The sequence below is a fragment of the Cynocephalus volans genome, chromosome 6 (genome assembly GCF_027409185.1).
Source record: "Cynocephalus volans isolate mCynVol1 chromosome 6, mCynVol1.pri, whole genome shotgun sequence".
NCBI lineage: Eukaryota > Metazoa > Chordata > Mammalia > Dermoptera > Cynocephalidae > Cynocephalus > Cynocephalus volans.
The window spans coordinates 121,450,198-121,468,998 of record NC_084465.1 but is presented as its reverse complement, the minus strand read 5'-3'; the positions used below and the strand labels follow the sequence as shown (position 1 = coordinate 121,468,998).

Here is an 18,801-nt window from a genome sequence, read left to right as displayed (position 1 = left end):
CACCAGCCACAGAGTAACCACCTCCCACAGGAACCTCTCTGTCCTGACAGCTCGAGTCCTCTGATCCCCCAAGTCAAGTCAGCCAGATGATCCCAGCTTCCTGAGGCCCAGGCTCAGGGGTTCTGAGGCTAAGAGAAGCACGAGGCCCAGGTGGACCCACTTCCCTGGGATGCGTGTGGCTCCAGAAGGTCTATATTCCCCAAGTTTATTTTTTCTCAGAAACATTCATCTGGATAGATCATAAATGCTCCACCCCTGGAGTCTTTAAATATGGCATCAGTGCTGATTGGTCCAAGAGACTGTGAGAGATGTTGCCTGTCAGCTTAAGAATATATTAGATTGGTTTGTTTCCACACCCAGCTTATCTATCAGGACCACCAGAGAAGTTCTTATAATGCAGGATCCTGCCACACGCTCTTGGACAGATGCCTCAGGGGTGGGGTGGCGTCCAGGGGTCTGGAGATCTCTGAGCATCAGTCATGTTTCCAGCCACTGGGTTGGAACCCCCTTGAATGGTCTCCTGTCCACACTGGCATGTGTTTCTTTGCTGACTTAGTTGAAAGCTCTTTGAGGAGAGGATGGTCTGGCAGAGAGTCTGCAATGGTCAGGTTGAGCTTGGTGGAAGGACTCCCTGACCCACAGCCTGGTGGGCAGGTGGAAAAGCTTCTACTGGTGCATCACATGCACTGGGAGAGGAAGTTCCTTCCATAAGAAGCTCTGCAGACTGAGGACTTTGATCTCACTCAACCCAGAGCTGTTCCATCCACATCAGATAACTCAAACTGCTGAACCTGTGACTTTGTCCTGGACCTAAAGGACATGTCTTCACACAACCAGGAGAATGTGCTGCTTGTTTCTAGGTCATAGTCTGGGTTCTGACGACAGTTCTTAGCAGCTCAAGGGTACTGGCTTCCACCTAGGGGGGACAAGGCTCCCACTAGACTCACAGTGGATGACTGCACCTCCTCAGTGTCTCTGGGAGGCCTGGGCTAGAGGCACAGCAGCTCTGATGAGAGCCTACACGTAAGAGAAGACTATGAGCATTGGGAACTCCACTGCAGCTGAGCCACCTGTGTCCTCCCACCTCACCGACGATTCCACTACAGATTGCTGTCTGGGCATGGTGTTTGAGTAATCCAGTAAACTCAGTTCTTACTGCCATTTTCTGAGAATTTAACAACTTAGTTAAATTCCCCAGTCTATCTCCCAAAAGATGCCAAGGAAAATATCAGGATCATATCATATATTTATCTACACATATATGTTCATTCTAAGACAATTCCATTCATTGTACAGAACGGCAGTTCAAGAGATTGAACCAAAATCCCGTAGGAAGTCAGAGCATCTAAAATACAGTTTCTTAACCTCATGTCTTCAGATTTTCCTTCTGAGTTACAGAAACATGCAATACACACTAACATTAGTGCATTCTAGGATAATGAATTTTGACCTCATCATGATTGTTATCATTATCATCAAATAAGGTGAAGGTCACCCACATGACTGCATGGTAAATACTGTAGTATTTAGTATTATTACAATAAATAGTGACTTGCTTCATAGGTACACCTTCTGGGACATGCCTTTGGAAGACAGTTTGAAAATTTTAAGTTTATTTGGTGTTTAAAAATACTTTCTTCCTTTATTATACCTTTGTTCTTTGCCATTCTCCCCATACCATTGTACCAACCATGAATCACTTCTTAGATAAATCTTTAGCTCCCTAGAGGGTGGATTTCTTTAATTGTCTTTTATCTCCATCTCCTTTTGATTCTCCCCTAAAAATCAAGTTCTCACTGGAACAACTTTCTGAAGCATATTACTACCCTCGCTATACCTTGACATCACTCTTGAAAGGTGAGGTTTTTAGATTAACAAACACCATAATGAAGTGTCTGATGACTCAAAATACCATAACTGTGTCAGAACATTCCGATGGATTTGGGAGTGTTGCATGTACAAGGCAGGCAGGATTTTCGCATTTCACACTTCCACCATCTCAGGCACACTGTAAATCCATTACAGGTTATTTGAGCTCAGTTCCCTGCAATCGCTGGCTGGGTTGGCATTCTGTTCTGCTTGAAGGGGCATCCTCAGGTTCCTCCTGCCTCTCACAATTAGCCAAGAAACAGCCAGAGAAACAGGCTCTACAAGGTCTCTGACACACAGACACATCAGGGAGCAGGCTGGAAGCAACCTGAGACTTAGTTCGTCCAAAAACAGATGCCCGTGGGAGAGTCTCATGCACCTGGCTCTTGAGGGAGAACTAACCTAACCTGAAAACCTTGGCTTAACTCCAGGAAACCAGTTGTTAATTCAAGGCAGGCCTCCCTGTTGTCATGGCATTAACAGACTGTAAAGTCTACTTCATGGAAAGTTGTTTGCAGTGGCAACAGCTAAGAATTTAGAAAGGCCTTGCAATGTAGCAGGCAACCTTCGAGGTGAACACAATAGTTGACGTGTCGGGAGAATAAAAGGACACGATGACTATCAGACATAGTGGGACAGCAAGTACCATATTCCCTGGGAAAAACATCCCCCAAATGGAAGAGTAAAATTTCGAAAAAAGTTCTGGCTTTTTCACTCTCCCAGTGCTGACTGCCACAGAAAGTTGTTGCTGAGAAGGACCCCACCTGGACAGGGTAGAAAGTCAGGTTTAACCAAGGATTTGTTCTAGTGTGTTTGAGTTATATGAACAATTTTGTGTTCAGTTTATCATCATCATCATTATTGTCACCATAATCAGTACCATCATCATCATTGTCATCATCACCATCACCATCATCACCATCACCATCACCACCATCATCACCATCATCACCATCATCACCATCATCATCACCACCATCATTATCACCACCATCACCATCACCATCATCACCATCATCACCATCACCATCATCATCACCATCACCATCATCATCACCATCACCATCATCATCACCATCACCATCATCACCATCATCATCACCACCATCATTATCACCACCATCACCTCACCATCATCACCATCATCACCATCATCACCATCACCATCACCGTCATTATCACCATCATCATCATCACCATCACCATCACCACCATCATTTTCACCACCATCACCTCACCATCATCACCATCATCACTATCATCACCATCACCATCACCATCACCATCATCATCACCATCACCATCATCACCATCATCATCACCACCATCATTATCACCACCATCACCATCACCATCATCACCATCATCATCATCATCACCATCATCACCATCACCCCTCATCACCATCACCATCACCACCATCATTTTCACCACCATCACCTCACCATCATCACCATCATCACCATCACCATCACCATCACCATCATCATCACCACCATCATCATCACCATCATCACCATCACCATCATCATCACCACCATCATTATCATCACCATCACCATCACCATCATCACCATCATCATCATCATCATCATCATCACCATCACCATCATCACCATCACCACCATCATTTTCACCACCATCACCATCATCACCATCACCATCATCATCACCATCACCATCATCACCATCATCATCACCACCATCATTATCACCACCATCACCTCACCATCATCACCATCATCATCATCATCACCATCAGCATTATCACATCACCATCACCATCTTCATAATCATCATCATCATCATCATTGTCACTATAATCATTATCATCATCATCATTGTCATCATCACCATCAACATCACCACCATTATCAACATTGTCATCACCTCACCATAATCACCATCATCATCATCATCACCTTTACCATCACCTTCACCATCATCATCATCATCGTCGCCATCATCACCACCATCACCAGACACCATCACCTTCACCATCATCATCATCATCGTCGCCATCATCACCACCATCACCAGACACCATCACCTTCACCATCATCGTCGCCATCATCACCACCATCACCATAGTCACCATCACCATCATCATCTCCAGAATCATCACCATCATCACCACCATCACTGCCATCACTGTCACCATCACCATCACCATCGTCATTGCCATCTTCACAATCATCATCATCATCATTGTCACCTGATTCCCAGTACCATTTAAAGCTGCAAAGAAGAGTCTTGCACTCTACCTGGGGGAGGGCTGGGTGTTTGTTCTCTGTGTCCACATAGGCACAGTCTCTGTCCTTGGTTCTCCCTTACATGGTTGACTCATGGGCCAGTTCAAATTAGAGCTCATCAAGTATCTGGTTGGTTGCAGGGTAAAAAAGCTATCTGAAACCTCTCAAAAGTTTACTTTCTCCAAAGAGAGCAACCATCTTTCTTCCCAGGAGAGAGCCTTTAGGTACTATGAATGTATAGTAAAACACTTCAGCTCTTAGAAACAATGAGAACATATACTGGAAATTACTTAGAGATCTGTGGGAGAAAGTTTCCATGCGAACCCAAGAGTTAGTTACTACTTAGCACCTACAAGGAGGGTAAGTGAGGGAGCACTTCCATTTCCACAACTCCTAAAACTTAAATAGAAACTTTTTAAAGAAAGCAGTTAATATTTATTTATGCCATCATAGGCATATAAATGTTGGAACCACTACACTATTTTATATATATTATTTATATGCAAAGCAGTTAACCATTTCTATATTGCAATATAATCCAGACTTACACAGAAATTTTTAAGGAAAGGATAAAAATAAATTTAAGTTTCCGCTTGTTCACAGTACCCCACATAATTGTGGGGTGTGCAATGTGATGGGTATGGGTGTGTGTGTGTAGAGAGGGCTCTGGAAAGGAAAGAAAGCAGAAGAACACAGAACATGCGAGGGACCCATAGAGACCAGCCCGTAGGCTGCATCGTTTGGGGGCCTTGCCAACACCTGTCACATAAGACCCTTGGGAGTAAGGGGAACCCAACAAGAGCTGAGACACTCCAGGCTACAGCAGCACATTCTGTGTGCTGTCTCGTCCAATCCTCACAGCCTAGGAGGTAGGCACTATTACAATACCTATTTTAAAAGGAAGCAACCATGATCTTAAGTCACTCTCCCAAGGCTACAAGCTAGTACACACCAGAGCCAGGATTAAAATCTAGCCCGGGGGACGGCCAAGTCCTACTCACCACCTGTTTCTGTATGGCCCGCAGGCTAAGCATGGTTTTTAAATTTCTAGATGGATGGAAAAAGAGAAATGAACACTATTTTGTGACATGTGAAAATTATATGTTCAATAATATGTTCGAATTTCAGTGTCCCTATCAAGTGTTAGGGGAACACAGCCACTATCACTCACCCACATATCTGCCAAGGCTGCTTTTGCACCTCTGTGGCAGAGTTGGATGGTGGTGATGGGGACAGCAGAGCCACAGGGTTTAAGATGTTTCCTGTCTGGCCCTTTACAGGAATATTGGCTGGCCCCGGTCTAGACAGTGTCACTCCAGTCGTGTCTTGGACAGTGACCCCCTCCGCCTCTCACCAGCCCTCTTCTTTCCTAGTCAACAGCAGCAGACCCATCGTCAGGAAGTTCCGCGGGCACCTGCGCACCAAGATTGAGTCTGGGGAAGGGACGGTCCCTGTGCGGAGCCCCAGCGCAGTCCAGACCTGGGACGGCGTCCTGCTGGGGGAGCAGCTGGTCACCATGTCCTGCACGGACAAGATCGCCAGGTAACAGCCGATTCCCCCTCCTCTTGCAGAAGTCGGCTGTGGTGAACGGTGGGGATGGCAAAACCGCAGGCTCCGACCCACGTCCCAGTTCTGAGTGAGGTCAGAGAAACACCAGATGTGTCGTCAGGGCCTTGTGTGCCTAACGCATGACCCTGTCTTACAGACAGCCACCTTTTTAGTTCCATATGCTTGAGGCAAGTTGCCTAGAGAGTGCAGGCTCCTCGCAGTCCCTAGGGCCACAGCAAAGACACAGGCACAGCCCCTGCCCATGTCAGCCATTGCTGATGATATGTCATTGTCAGGATGACCGCAGGACTGACCGATGAGAACAGGGCTTTCCCTTCCCAGGCCGCTCACTTTTTACTAAAGCCTGACAAACGTCCTAGGACAGACATCAGCCTGCCTTCGATGTCAACTAGTGGAACACTTCTCCCCCACCACCCCATAGGGCATTTTCCTCTTAGGAGGAGTTTCAAAAGCCCTAAGTGGAGATCTTGGGGAGGGGGAGCCTCAGCCCCACCCTGAGCAGGAGAAGGCAGAATTTGCAGAAAGGGCCTCTCAGCCTCCCACACAGAGCACCTGCTTGTCCAGCTGGCCAAGGTCCCGCGTCACACATCACTCACAGTGAATAAGCGCAGCTGAGGGCAGGACCACCTGCTCCCCCAGCTCGTCCTGACACCCCAAGACCTCTCTCCCCACCCCATATCCCCTTCTGACACCCAAGACCCACTCCCTCCACCTCATGCTGACACCCCAAGACTTGCTCCCTCAGCTCGTCCTGATGCCCCAACACTTTGGTGTGTCTGGGTGCTGGGGGAGTGCAGCATGACTTTCCCCAAAAGAGCCCTACAGTCCTCCAGAGCCGCTCCTGAAGACAAGGATAGAGTGGTCATAAAGGACCGGGATCAGGAGTGAATGAGGACGCCTTCTGGAAGCTCTGGTAATGCGCTCATCAGCAGTCTATAATCCGAGTGAAAACAGTGCATTCTATGCAAGTGCCCCCCACCCCATCCCGGCTTCTGAGGACACTGCTGCCCTGAGACCCTCCATGAACATCTTTGCGGGGGAACATCAGGAGGCAGGAAGGTTGGTCTCAGGAAGTGAGGAAGAGGGGAGGAGAGGAGGAGGGAGAATAGAGCCCAGGCCCCCAGCACCCGTGAGCGCAAGCAGGAAGCATCAGACTTCCCCCCACCAGGACAGGATCTAGGGAGCCATCCCCAGGACCCCCAGTTAAAACGAGCTATCCCAGGAGCTCCCAGAGCCTGTGGGCTCAGCAGGCACTTGTCGTTGACTAGACGGGCTTCTCCACCTGTGGTAACCCAAAGGAGCCTTAGGAATTCCAAGGGCGAGGGCAGGTCCCTGAGGTCAGGCCCCCTCCCTCCACCTTGCCCTCGGGGTTTGTTGTCAGGGCTACAAGATAAACAGCCGTGCTGAGAACAGTGCTCTGGATTCCCACAGGGAATTGCCAAAGGGCTGCGGGGGAAACAGGCCGCAATGCGCAATGCGTAATGCCCGCTGTGACCGCCCTGCGGCGCAGCAGGAGAGCCCAGAACAAGGGGGAGCAAAGCCCTGACTCCTCGTTACAGGGAAGGGCCCTGTCCCCAGACAGCTCGTCCTGCAGGAGAAAACGCATTCCTCCCTCTCATGTCTTCATCTACTCACAAAGAGAAAAACGGCCGCAATTCTCACCTTAACCAAAGTTCTGTCGGTCAGCAGTCAGCGCTGGGTTTCTAAATTAACTCTCTGACTCCCCAGAAAAATGGAGTTAATGCTGCAGAATTGAAATTTTGTCATCTCTGGGATCTCACACATCAACAGACAGTGAATTGAACGCAGCACCGGCCTGCACGGTGTCGGTCATCAGCAGGTCTGTCGGTGGCAACAGAGCAGCTCAAAGGTCAGGGTTTCTCTTTCCCACCAAACCTCCTCGCAAAACAGAAGTCCTCACTGTGTCCCCTCCAGGGGTTTCCAGACACTGTCCAGGACTGAGAAGGATGCGGTTCCTGGGAGCGGTGTGGAGCTCTGGGCCCTGGAGCTGCTAGGAGAACTCCCGCGCTGGCCGCGACTGACCCCGGGGCCAGGAGGGCAGGACGAGCAGCCACATGGCCTCTTCTGTTCACCCAGTGCTTTGCCCCCAGACCTATGGCCTGAAGGGTGGTGACAGGACAGAGGAGGGGGTGCCACAAGAGACTTAAAGACTCCCCCTTGCTCAATCCTTCCCAAGCCCACTCCCCACCTTTCTATTTCCATCCTTTGTCATCTCCTGTCTCCTTCCCTCTCCATCTCTCTCTGTCTCTGTCTCTATCTCTGTTTCTGTCCCTATCTCGGTCTCTCTCTGTCTCTGTCTGTCTGTCTCTATCTCTCTCTGTCTCTATTTCTGTCTCTGTCCCTATCTCTGTCTCTATCTCTCTGTCTCTCTCTCTATCTCTCTCTGTCTCTATCTCTGTCTCTATCTCTCTCTGTCTCTGTCTCTCTGTACCTCTCTCTGTCTCTCTGTCTCTCTGTGTCTCTGTCTCTCTCTCTGCCTCAGTCTCCCTTCTCCTTTCTCCTGCCTCCTCCTCCTCCCTGGCCGTGCCATCTCCCGCTCCTCTCATGCTCCCTCAGCTAATGCCTTCCGGCCTGTGTCCTCACATCACCCAGCAAGCGTGTCTGCCCCCATGCCCTGCACTGAGCGGCAGGAAGTCATGTTCTGGCACCGTCTGCTTCCACGATGTGCTCTGACCCGCAAGGGGCCATTGATCACGTGATCTGCGTGGTGTCAGCCACAGTGAGATGCTCGTGACGGCCCTGATGAGCAATACTTGTTGCGTGTGAGGATGGGGAGGAGGGGCAGTGGTGGCCATGAAGATGACACTAGCTCAGGCCTGGGTCTGGCAAGCGCAACCGGCATCAAAACACATCCTTGGGCATGGAGCACTGTGCACCTGCCACAGTCAGACCCTGAGCACCAGTTAAGGACATCAGCACAGAGGCTCGAGCTGCTCAGGACGAAGCCGCATTTGCCACTTTGAGCACTAACGATTCAAGACCATAAGTACCTGTAACACACACTGTCTGCACAGAGGCTTCGCAGAGACCATCTGATAACATACATGCTCATCTGTTTTCTATCCCATACAAAACAAATTAAACCCAAGGCTTAAATGGCATTCCAAATAAAGGACCCTTCATACACAAAACAGAAGAAGCCTCCTAACTTGACGAGTTAGTGACACTGCAGGCTCTGGGGAGGGTGAGGTCTGAGGACATGAAACGAAGAAGTCACGGTCCATAAAATGGGGGAGGACACGCTCTGCTATGAAAACCACGTGATTGACGGGGCCCAGTAGGCGGCGTGCCAGAGCCAGCTTGGTCCTTGAGAAATGAAGTTTGCAGGCAATTGTGAAAGTTGAGTGACAGTCAATTTTAATAATTAAATTACATAAACTTGTAACTAAATAAATTACATTAAAAACAAAGGTAACAAACACTCAAAACTCACCACTTCCAAATCTCTTCATCTGCTCCCAAATCTGTGCTCAGCGACTTCACGCTGGTAGTTTAAAACTGGTCGCAGTATTTATACCACGAGAAGTGGCAAAAGCTACAAGTGCATGCTTTTTTTTGTTTGTTTTTTGTGGTTTTTTTTTTTTTTTTTTTTTTTTGAGAGCCAATTGGTCCCGCACACCAGTTAACACAAGCATCACAAGAGACATGTGCAGCTGACACATATCTAGAAACAACAAGTCAGAGGCTGCTGTGCCAGTGCTCAGGAGACCTGTTCCTCCTTATTAGAATTCATCCCTCCCACCAAACTCTGAGCGTGTGGTCAGGGACCATACCTTATTCTGCGAAATGTATTCAGTGTCTGGCACACGTGGCGCCTCCATGTAATAGGCACCACGGATGTTTATGGGAGAAACAGATGGACAGAGGGACAGAGGATGGGGGGATGCATCTATGAGAGGCTGCGTCACAGCGTGAGGTGATGATGGGTTTAAATGCCCCACAGCCTGTGTCTGCAACACCGCACTGAGCTGAGAGGGAGTGTGTAGCTGGGTGGACATGCTAGCACAGCGCTGTCACACGCTCAGCCCGTGCTTGTCCCGTGGCTGACCATGTGTGCCTTCAGGACCCAGCATGTCAATTGTGACTAATGCAGAGGGATGGCCCACACCATACACGGCCCAGGGGACAGGGGCTGTCCGCAACTCTAAGACCTCCCCTCTGATTGAGGCATGTGCCCTAGACTTCTTCCCAGCCCTCATGCGGTGGGCACAGGGTCAGTATTCAGTAAGTACTTACTGAGTGCTGAATGAATGCAGCCTGCTCGTGTGTCAGAACAGCCGTGATGTAAGGAATGAAAAGCTGAGTCGTGATAGAGCATGGTGTGGAGACTAAATCTTAAAGGATCGTAATCTTCCCAATATTCCATACAGGTGACTTTGGGAACATGAAAAATTTGTCTTCTGCCAACCCCCTAATATTTGCCCTTCTCAGTTGCAAGGCTAAAAAGTTATTTGTGCTGCTCATAAATTTTAGGGATGTGTCTATAGCCAATGAAACCTACTGATTTTTTTTCTGAAGAAGAGTCTTATCCCAAATAACTCTGGAAACCCACAGTCGTACATATTCCGTAATTTAGAAATTTCTGCATTAATAGACACAGTTTTGTTTGGGCAGCCAAGAAAGAAATGTTCAGCAGACTTTTCTCATCCCTATTTCATGTGCCTTTCATGCACTATAATGAAAATGAGTGACTGAAATTTTATCTTTAATTAAAGCAGGAAAGTGAATCCACCAGGCAGGCTGGTAATTCTCTCTGCAAATTCCCTTTGATATCAATGAAAAATGAACTGGAGACAATTGTATCAAAAGACCTAAAAAAAAAAAAAAAAATGCAGCGACATTATTTCCCACCTGCAGATCAAAAGTAACGCACAGATATCACCTTTTAGATCCATAATACCTAAGTAATAACATGAATTAGACCGGAGCAGACATTCTGCGTACTGAATCCTATGAATAACAATTGATTTCTTGTTACAACCTCCGTGGTAAGATGGGCTTACCGCAAAATAAGGAATCGTGTTGCAGAAAGCTTGAAACTGTACAGTGGTTTACGATGAGCCATAAAACACTGGGAAGAAAACTTTTCTCACATGTCCTTATGAAGCATCCTTCCCTCCGCCCTCTGCACACCGATCCTGGGCTTTCTCTAGAGCTCCCACGGCAGCGTCGCATGAGAAGCAACGTGAGGGACCTCCCTGGTGGAGCTGGGCTGACCATCCTGGCTCCTCTTCCTCGAGGGATAGGAGCTCGTTGGGAAGCAGAAAGTCGATCCCATCAATGCCCAGTGTCTCGGTCTTCTTCCCAGGGACCTTAATGTTTCTCCAGGGACCACTTGATGGTTATTTCTCACCATCATAAGAGAGTCAGCCCCGCGCTGGGAACAGAAGGTGTTGGCCCACCTCCTCCACCCATTTGTGATTTTCCTCGCTGTTCAGAAAATCCTGGTGCCATCGCCGAGCCATGTTCCCCTTGCTCCATCTGAAACACCACCTGGGCCTCGCAGGGACCGCAACTCAGCACGTCCTGCTCATGAGGACAGGACCCCACCCTACCACTATGCCAACAGCACTGACCGCTCAGTGCACTTGGGCTGGGGAGAACACTGAGGGATAAAGGCTGCCCCTCTTCAGTGCCTGCTGGTTCACACCTCGTGCCTCCTGGAGGGCAGGCGCCTCCACCCCACGCTCACAGCAGGGCCTGCACGGCGAGGGCCAAGCAGATGCCACTGGTTTGATCATCACGTATCCACTCTGAGATTGAAAGAGATCCCAGAGACAGCAGGTGCTGCCTGGTCACCCAGACCAGCCTGGATATAATGGATGGACGGGCAGCTGCGTGCCTGATTGGCAACAAAGGACACAAAAGGCTTTCCGACAAGAAATTTAGTGGGGCTGGGGCTTCCCTCTCCAGTGAGTCGCAGAGGTCCCTAAGGAGGGGCTGTGTTGTCAGTCACCTGATGCCCATCAGAATGGGTGGATAAAGAAAGGGAAAGAGGGGTCCCTTCCTGTAGGGAAGGGGACAGGAGACTGGATCAGAGCCAGGGAGGGAGAGGCAACCCGGACATGCTGGAATCACAGCCACACAACTGGAGGGGTCTGCAGGGATGCCCTGCTCCGCCTTAGAGACAGTATCTCAGAGGACAGGGGGGTGTTCCGTAGATGGGGATGGTGGAAGGGGTGGCTCCCATCTGCATCCCCCATACCCAGGACACTTTGAGCACAGGAGAGGCTGCACCTGTGATTCCACCTGCACAGTGTGCTAAATTTCTCTAAACAGACCCAGCACCCACGGTGACTCCAGGGTAAATAGGGCAGATGCTGTGAGATTAATGTTACTTCACAGATAGGGGGCCTGGAGCTCAGAGGACCACTTGGCAAGGCGTTGGCGTTCTGCCTGACCACCACCCAAAGCTGTGTGAATCTGATGCAGGCAGAGCATCCAGGGACAGAGAGGCTCTTTTCTCTCCTTTGATGGGAAAAGACTCCCCTGCAGCTTGCTGTGGGGATATGACAGCTAATTTTTTCCCTTCAAAAATAATTTTGATATTGAACACAGCAGAAAACAAAATCTGCTCCCTTTTGTTTGGAACAGAGACATCAGAATTATCAGAAAAATTCTGGGCCATGAAATTCTTTTGAAAGTAAAATTTCCTTTCTAGGATTTTTCCTTTCAGAAATTTTAGTTAAAACTCTAGAGCTAAATACCATCTTAAAGATAAAAGCTAGCTCAAATGTTTCAGGTGGGGAAAATCAAGACACTTGTGGGTGAACTGGCCTTGCACCAAAATCAGAACTAGGAGGTGTCCACAGCCACAGGCCATTCTAAACGCACCCAAAGCTGGGTTTTTGTTTTGTTTTGTTTTGTTTGTTTCTTTTTTGTTTTTCAATGCCTACAAATAAAAGAGGAACAATCAATCCAGAAAGTGTCAAGAAATAAACCTATCATATCCCAACTTCTGAATAAAACAGCTCAGAGTTAGGGGTATCATATATTTGAAGGTCCCGCTCATTGAAAGGCAAAGCACAATAAAGAAAAGTTAGAAAAAGGTGAAGAGTAGAAAAGAAATAACCCGTCAATATACCAAACATCGTAGAAAACGGCCATCAACCATTGCTATAGTCCCACTGGACTTTTTTCCTAAACTCACATTTTTTCCCGTAACTGGGATTTCACTGCTTACTCCAGTTTTCTTCGCATCTGTTACCCTACACTATAATCACGACTCTTTCTGAAATAACAAGCACCTCGACACATGCATGATGCCACGTCTGAAGGTGATGTCATCAGCGGATTGGCCCCTGTCACTGGATGTCCAGGTGATTACTGCTGTGGAGAGTGTTTCCAGTAACACCTTTGCACAAAAGCTTCTTTCCAAATCTGAGTTCCAGTTGGGATATACTCCCCAACGTGGAACTCTGATGGAGCCACCACAGTGGAGGGTAGACAGTAGGTGCTCATAAACGAGGGATGAGGGGATCCCCTCAGCTGTTGTGCACTGAGTGTGCCCTGGGTAGACCCGTGCCTGCGTCATTCCCAGGACCTCACACGGCAGGAATAAGCCGTGGATCACAAGGGGTGCTCGCGCTGTTCAGGTGGGCTCTCCGTGCGACCGGCACATCACGGTTAGGGACAGGCAGGGGAGCCGGGCCAGACCCAGAGCACAGGCACAGAGCAGGGGCCACGCGGAGACCAGACAGAGACCTGGCAACGCAACCACAGCCCCAGGAGCACCGAGGACTGGGGCAGGAAAGCCTAGAGCCGGGAGGGAGCGTGGCCGCCCACCTGCCTTCGGCCCTCCGGCCCCCAGAGCTGTGAGAACTCAGCCCGCTGCCTCAAGTGCCAGTGCTGGTGACCAGCTGCGGCAGCGGGAAGTGCAAGCCGCAGCGGGGAGAAATCACGCCTTAGCTCGGCTCATTTGGTCACTGGAAAATCATGAAAGCAGATGAAATCACAGTAAAATCTATCCCCCAAATCCCTCCTTTAATACTGCCCTGTGAAGACCGGGTAAAACTGCAGAAGGGGGTGTTTTACCACGTCAATGAGAACTGACCTTGGGAACCACACGTTAAGGCCAGTGGCACATGGACCCGCCAAACCCTGCCCCTCCGTGGGGCGAGGGACAGACGGCCGCAGATGTGACGGACGGTCCCATCCATGTTCCTGTAGACGAGGTCTGCTTTTCTGGCTCTGGGAAGCCTGTCTACACTCCTCTAACAGGCAAACACGGTCTCCTTGAAGAACGGGGAAAAAGAGTGGTGTTTTGCTTCTGTCTCTGAGATCGCAAGTCGAGTGGCATATGAAAATATAAACCTTCTGGAACTAATGTTCCTCTAGATACGGTTTCTAATTTTAAGTACCTGAGCTTGATTACTGATCACAATGTGTCTTTAAATGAGCAGATTAAAACTTTCTCCATAAAAATGGACTGTAAAATATTACAGCTGCTCCCTGGAGAATAAGGCACTGTCTGATTGCTAAGGATTTCAGACTGAGGAAAGCGAGTTTTCTCCCGACTGTAGAGACCCGCTGCTCGGTTTTGTCCCAAAGGGAGACCCTCTCCTCCCTCCGCCACCCAGCCCTGGGGGAACAACCTGCCCCTCTTCCTTGACTGTCAGCCGCTGTCTTGTTTTTAAAGTGTTACTGAAGTCAAATGAGAGCATTCAACTCTGCTGAAGTCAAATGAGAGCATTCTTCATTTTTAATCTCAAAATATAGTTTTTTTTAAAAAAAAAAAAACAACTGCTCTTAAACACTCAACTCAAAATTTTCACAGCTGGGTTTAAAAGCCTTTTTACTCCTTTAACATAGATTGTGTGGTGAGTCTGTTAAGCTTTTAAGTGAAATTTTAGACACTGTCTAGCGATGGAAGTACTGAGTGATCGACTCAGTAATGCTTATCAATATGAAAGTGAAAGCACCACGGGCCGATCCCGTGGCGCACTCGGTAGAGTGCTGCGCTGGGAGCGCGGCGACGCTCCCGCCCGCCGCGGGTTCGGATCCTATATAGGAATGACCAGTGCACTCACTGGCTGAGTGCCGGTCACGAAAAAATGACCAAAAAAAAAGAAAGTGAAAGCACCAGACCTTCTGTATCTGCTTCCTCCAGCCCTCCCGCAGCAACATCATAAAGTCTCCAACTGAGACAGCAGCGACAGGCCACCCCTGGGACCTGCCCAGATGCTGGGAAGACGGTTTCTGCAAAACGAAAACTAATCGTGTAGTAGGTGAACAGGAGACAGCACTGCCATGAGAAGCAAACCAGCCACGGGCTAAGATGTCTCCACAGGCGGAACTGGCATGTGGGCCCAGGCAGAGCAGACGCACGGCGGGCAAAGTGTCATTGCAGGGCTTCCACCTCCACAAAGGAAGACAAGGCATCTCTTGGCATAAGTGAAACTTGTCTTTCGTCCCCAGGAACCAAGAAGCAAATGTAACACCTTTGAGAAGGGACTTAGGGCTCGGGGGAGCCCAGGGCTCCTCCACAGACTCGCACATCCAGCGACAGAAATGACCCTGCATTTCCTAGAAACCGTTGCCCTCGAGCTTGGAGAACCTCACCCCCCTCCCCCCAGCCCTGTGCTGTGCCGGTGGTCAGGATGAGGTGGAACTGTGAGGACCTAGGGGGATGGAGGTGTGGCTGGTCTTCTGAGAATTTTTACATTCCACCAGTTTGCTGGGGTGTGGACTTTGCCAGAGATGTTGTCTCAAGAGAGGACATTTTTCAGACAGATTTTAGAAAAGACACATTGTGTGCAAAGGAAGTAATTTATTTCAGCTGAAAATGCCTGAAGTGCCCAGTATCTCCTGACCCCACCCTGACCACCAGTGGAATAGCCCATGTTTCCTGGGTGTGTCCCATCCGCAGACTTCGGCAGTCAGTGACACTATCCCCACCCCACCTGCCCCCAGCTTCATCTCTACAGTCTGCTGCAACAAAACACCCACTGCTATGTGTGACTTATGAACAGACACGTATCTCTCACAGTTCTGGAGGCTGGAAGTCCAAGATCGACACGTGGCAGACCCAGTATCTGTCAGGGCTGCTTCCCCGCTCACAGATGGCACCTCCTCACTGTGTCCTTGTATGATGGAAGGGACACAGGGTCTCTGGGGCCTTTCACTAGGGCATAATCCCACTTACGAGGCTCCACCCTCCTGACCTTATCACCTCCCAACACCATCTCACTGGGGGTGAGGATCCACCATCTAACGAGGACTCAGCGTACGAATCCCGGAGGACACAAATATCCAGTCCATTGCACACCCCAACACTGTATTGCTCAGGTTACTTTTTTATGGCCAGGATGTATAGGAGTTCTGGATAATTTACTGGTAGCCCCCAGATCCCCTCAGACTGTAATGCGCTCCACGTCAGTTACCCTTTGCTGTGTGACAGATCATCACAAAACCTAGTGGCCTAGAACAGCAGAAGCCACGAGTGCAGTCAGGGGGTCTGGGCACACGTGCCTGACCTGGTGCAGGGCCCACAGCCTTCTTCCCACAGCCTGTGCTGCCTGAGGAGGCACGAGCAGCAAAGGTCCCAGGGAGGGACACGGTCTGTCGTGTGGGCGTCAAACCACATTTAGGAAGAGCCTGCGGGGTGGGATGCCACTGGGGCCAGTGCTGAGAGCTGGACTCCACCCCATGGCTGGCGTTTTGTTACCCTTTGCAGTGGTTCAGCTGCCAAGCGAATGAATAAACCAGCACCAGCCCGCTCTTACTATATGTCGTTTGCCTCGGTTCACACCAGACCTGTGCTCAAGCAGTGCCATGGAATTAAAAATCACGGCAGCCAGGAGGGGCAGAAAAGCACTCCAGGGCTCGGAGTACCTGGGCTGAGAGGAGCTGGAGGAGAGGAGGCCGTGGCAGGGAAGGTGGGTGCCCACGCCCAGCAGGGGCAGCGAGGGGGCCATGGGCCCCACGTCTGTTCACTTCCCTTGAACATACCAATTCCCCGCCGAGAGGAAATTAGGTTATTTCCAGTTCTTTGTTTCATCTTGTTTTCTTAGCTTTGCACTTGCCAACACTCCTTTAATGATGATCCAGGTACATCCATCCTGGCATTTTGCTGAGGGTGTATCCGTGGACTGGCCCCCCACGGTGACATCACTGAGCCCAAGGGTTGTCGGTCTCCTCTTCCAGTTGGCTGGAAATAGGCCATTTGTGCGAAAGCCTCTCTGACTTGGCCCTGGAGCCTGTCTTGGTAAAAGAGATGGGGGTAGAAAGTGTGAGACTGAGGGTGGGGAGGGAGGGAGGCGTCAAACCCCAGGCAGGTGGGAGATCTGATGATCTCCTGTCACCGTCAAATGCCTTGAGAAGATGTCACTATTATGACCACATCACCAAGCTGAGAAAGGTTTGTTAAGACACACACCACCCCACCCCAGGGTTTCCGATTCAGCGGTCTGGGGCGGGGCTGGAGGATGCGCGTTCCTGTCGATCCCCCGTGATGCCCACGCAGCTGGTCGAGGTGACACACTTTGAGAACCACTGCGAGACTGTCGTTCAAGGCAGAGTGGTCGAGGAGACCCAGTCACCAGCGCTGAGACTCAGGCCTGAGCTGACTTTTTCACCACTTTGCTGCAGAAGCTCCGAACCCTGGCTCCCATGAGAATCTCGTGAAGCACTGAAAAAATGGATGTGCACGTTGACCCCAACCATATGTCAGAATCTTAGGGGAGCCCAGGCACCAGGACATCCTTCAAGCTTCCAGGTGATCCCAGATGCAGGCAAAGTTGAGGACCAGGTTTCCACGGCAGTGCATGAGAGCCATGCTGCAGAGCCACAGAGACTGGGCCCCTGTCACTCCTGCTTCCCTGTGTGGGCGGCACAGGCCCAGGCACAGCTGGGGAGCTTCCCACCGGGCATGGTTGCGCATTCAGATAGCAAAGAAGAGCATGAAGATGTGGGTTCACAATGGTACCCGAAGACTTTGCCGCAGGTGGACTTCACTGTAATTTAAGAGTTATGTCTCCTCTCAGGTGGCAGAAACAACAGGCCCAACACGAACTGTCCAAAACCGACGGCTTTGCTGTTCCCCACCTTATCAGCAAGGCTCACGCCTGCAGGGACAGTCGGAAGCAGAGCTTATCCCACAGGGAATCTCATAACCGTTCCCTTTGTCCCATGGAGGCCGCAATTTAGAGATTGCATCTCTTAAAAAAAAAGTCGTTTATTTCCCAGATCTCTCCCCACTTATCTGTGGTATTTCAGTGATTGACAAACAGACAAAAATATATTTATTTAAGGATTATCTATATTGAAAACTAGACACAGGACTTTTCTCTCTAACACTGCAGCAATATCAGCTGTTTGAACAAAAGGACAGGTATTTTTCCACTCAATCCTGAATTCTGAAAATTCTCCAGTTTATATTCAGGAAGACATTTGGTTTTATTGATCATGTTAAGTTTAAACTCCTATAGCTGGGCAAGCAGAAGGTTGATTTTCTCTTTATAGTAAATGTTATTGGGGGAAACCAGACATAGAAACTCTTTGTCTTTAGACAATCCTGTAGAATAGGAGCCCTCGAATATGTTCCAGAAGTTTTGTCCAAAGTCAGTGCTTTGATGGTCTCAAGTACGATGGCATTTCCTCTGGGGATGCTAATATTATTTTTTGAGACTTGGCTTGTTTCAAGAAAGTGCTTTGTAATTGATAGGAGAAATGTGCGTATCCTGGCTTGCAATTGCTAGGAAATGTTAAAGCTCCACTAACAGGCTGAGGATTGACTGGAATCCAGAATTCCTAGTGATAAAGGTAAACTTTTCCTGCACACCTTCCCAGCAGCTTCTTCAGATTTGAAAGAGGGGAACCAAGAACACTAAATGACAACTTTGTTCAATTTCTCCTCACTTTTGGGTCTGTTCTCCGGTCTCAGATGTAAGAGAATGAGCCAGATCCCTCAATCACTACTCAAAACCATCCATGTCGTTTCTTCAAGGAAAAGCTCAGATACCAAAAACCTCCTCTTCTGGGTTTTGTAGACATTCTGTAACTCACCAGTGAAAACTGAGGAGAAAATCAACTCCAAGGGAACATAGTTGGCAAATCTGATTGTCATGGTGAAAATCGCAGTCCATGCAGA

General features: G+C 49.2%; 1 protein-coding gene across 1 annotated transcript in view; it reads left to right on the top strand.

The window, feature by feature from the left end:
- The window catches only part of ADARB2 (adenosine deaminase RNA specific B2 (inactive)), a 474,444-nt gene that overhangs the window by 433,162 nt on the left and 22,481 nt on the right, over positions 1-18,801 (top strand). The window contains exon 7 of the mRNA XM_063100614.1: positions 5,495-5,663. Within this exon, the coding sequence (XP_062956684.1) occupies positions 5,495-5,663 (169 nt within the window). The remainder of the gene's footprint in view (positions 1-5,494; positions 5,664-18,801) is intronic.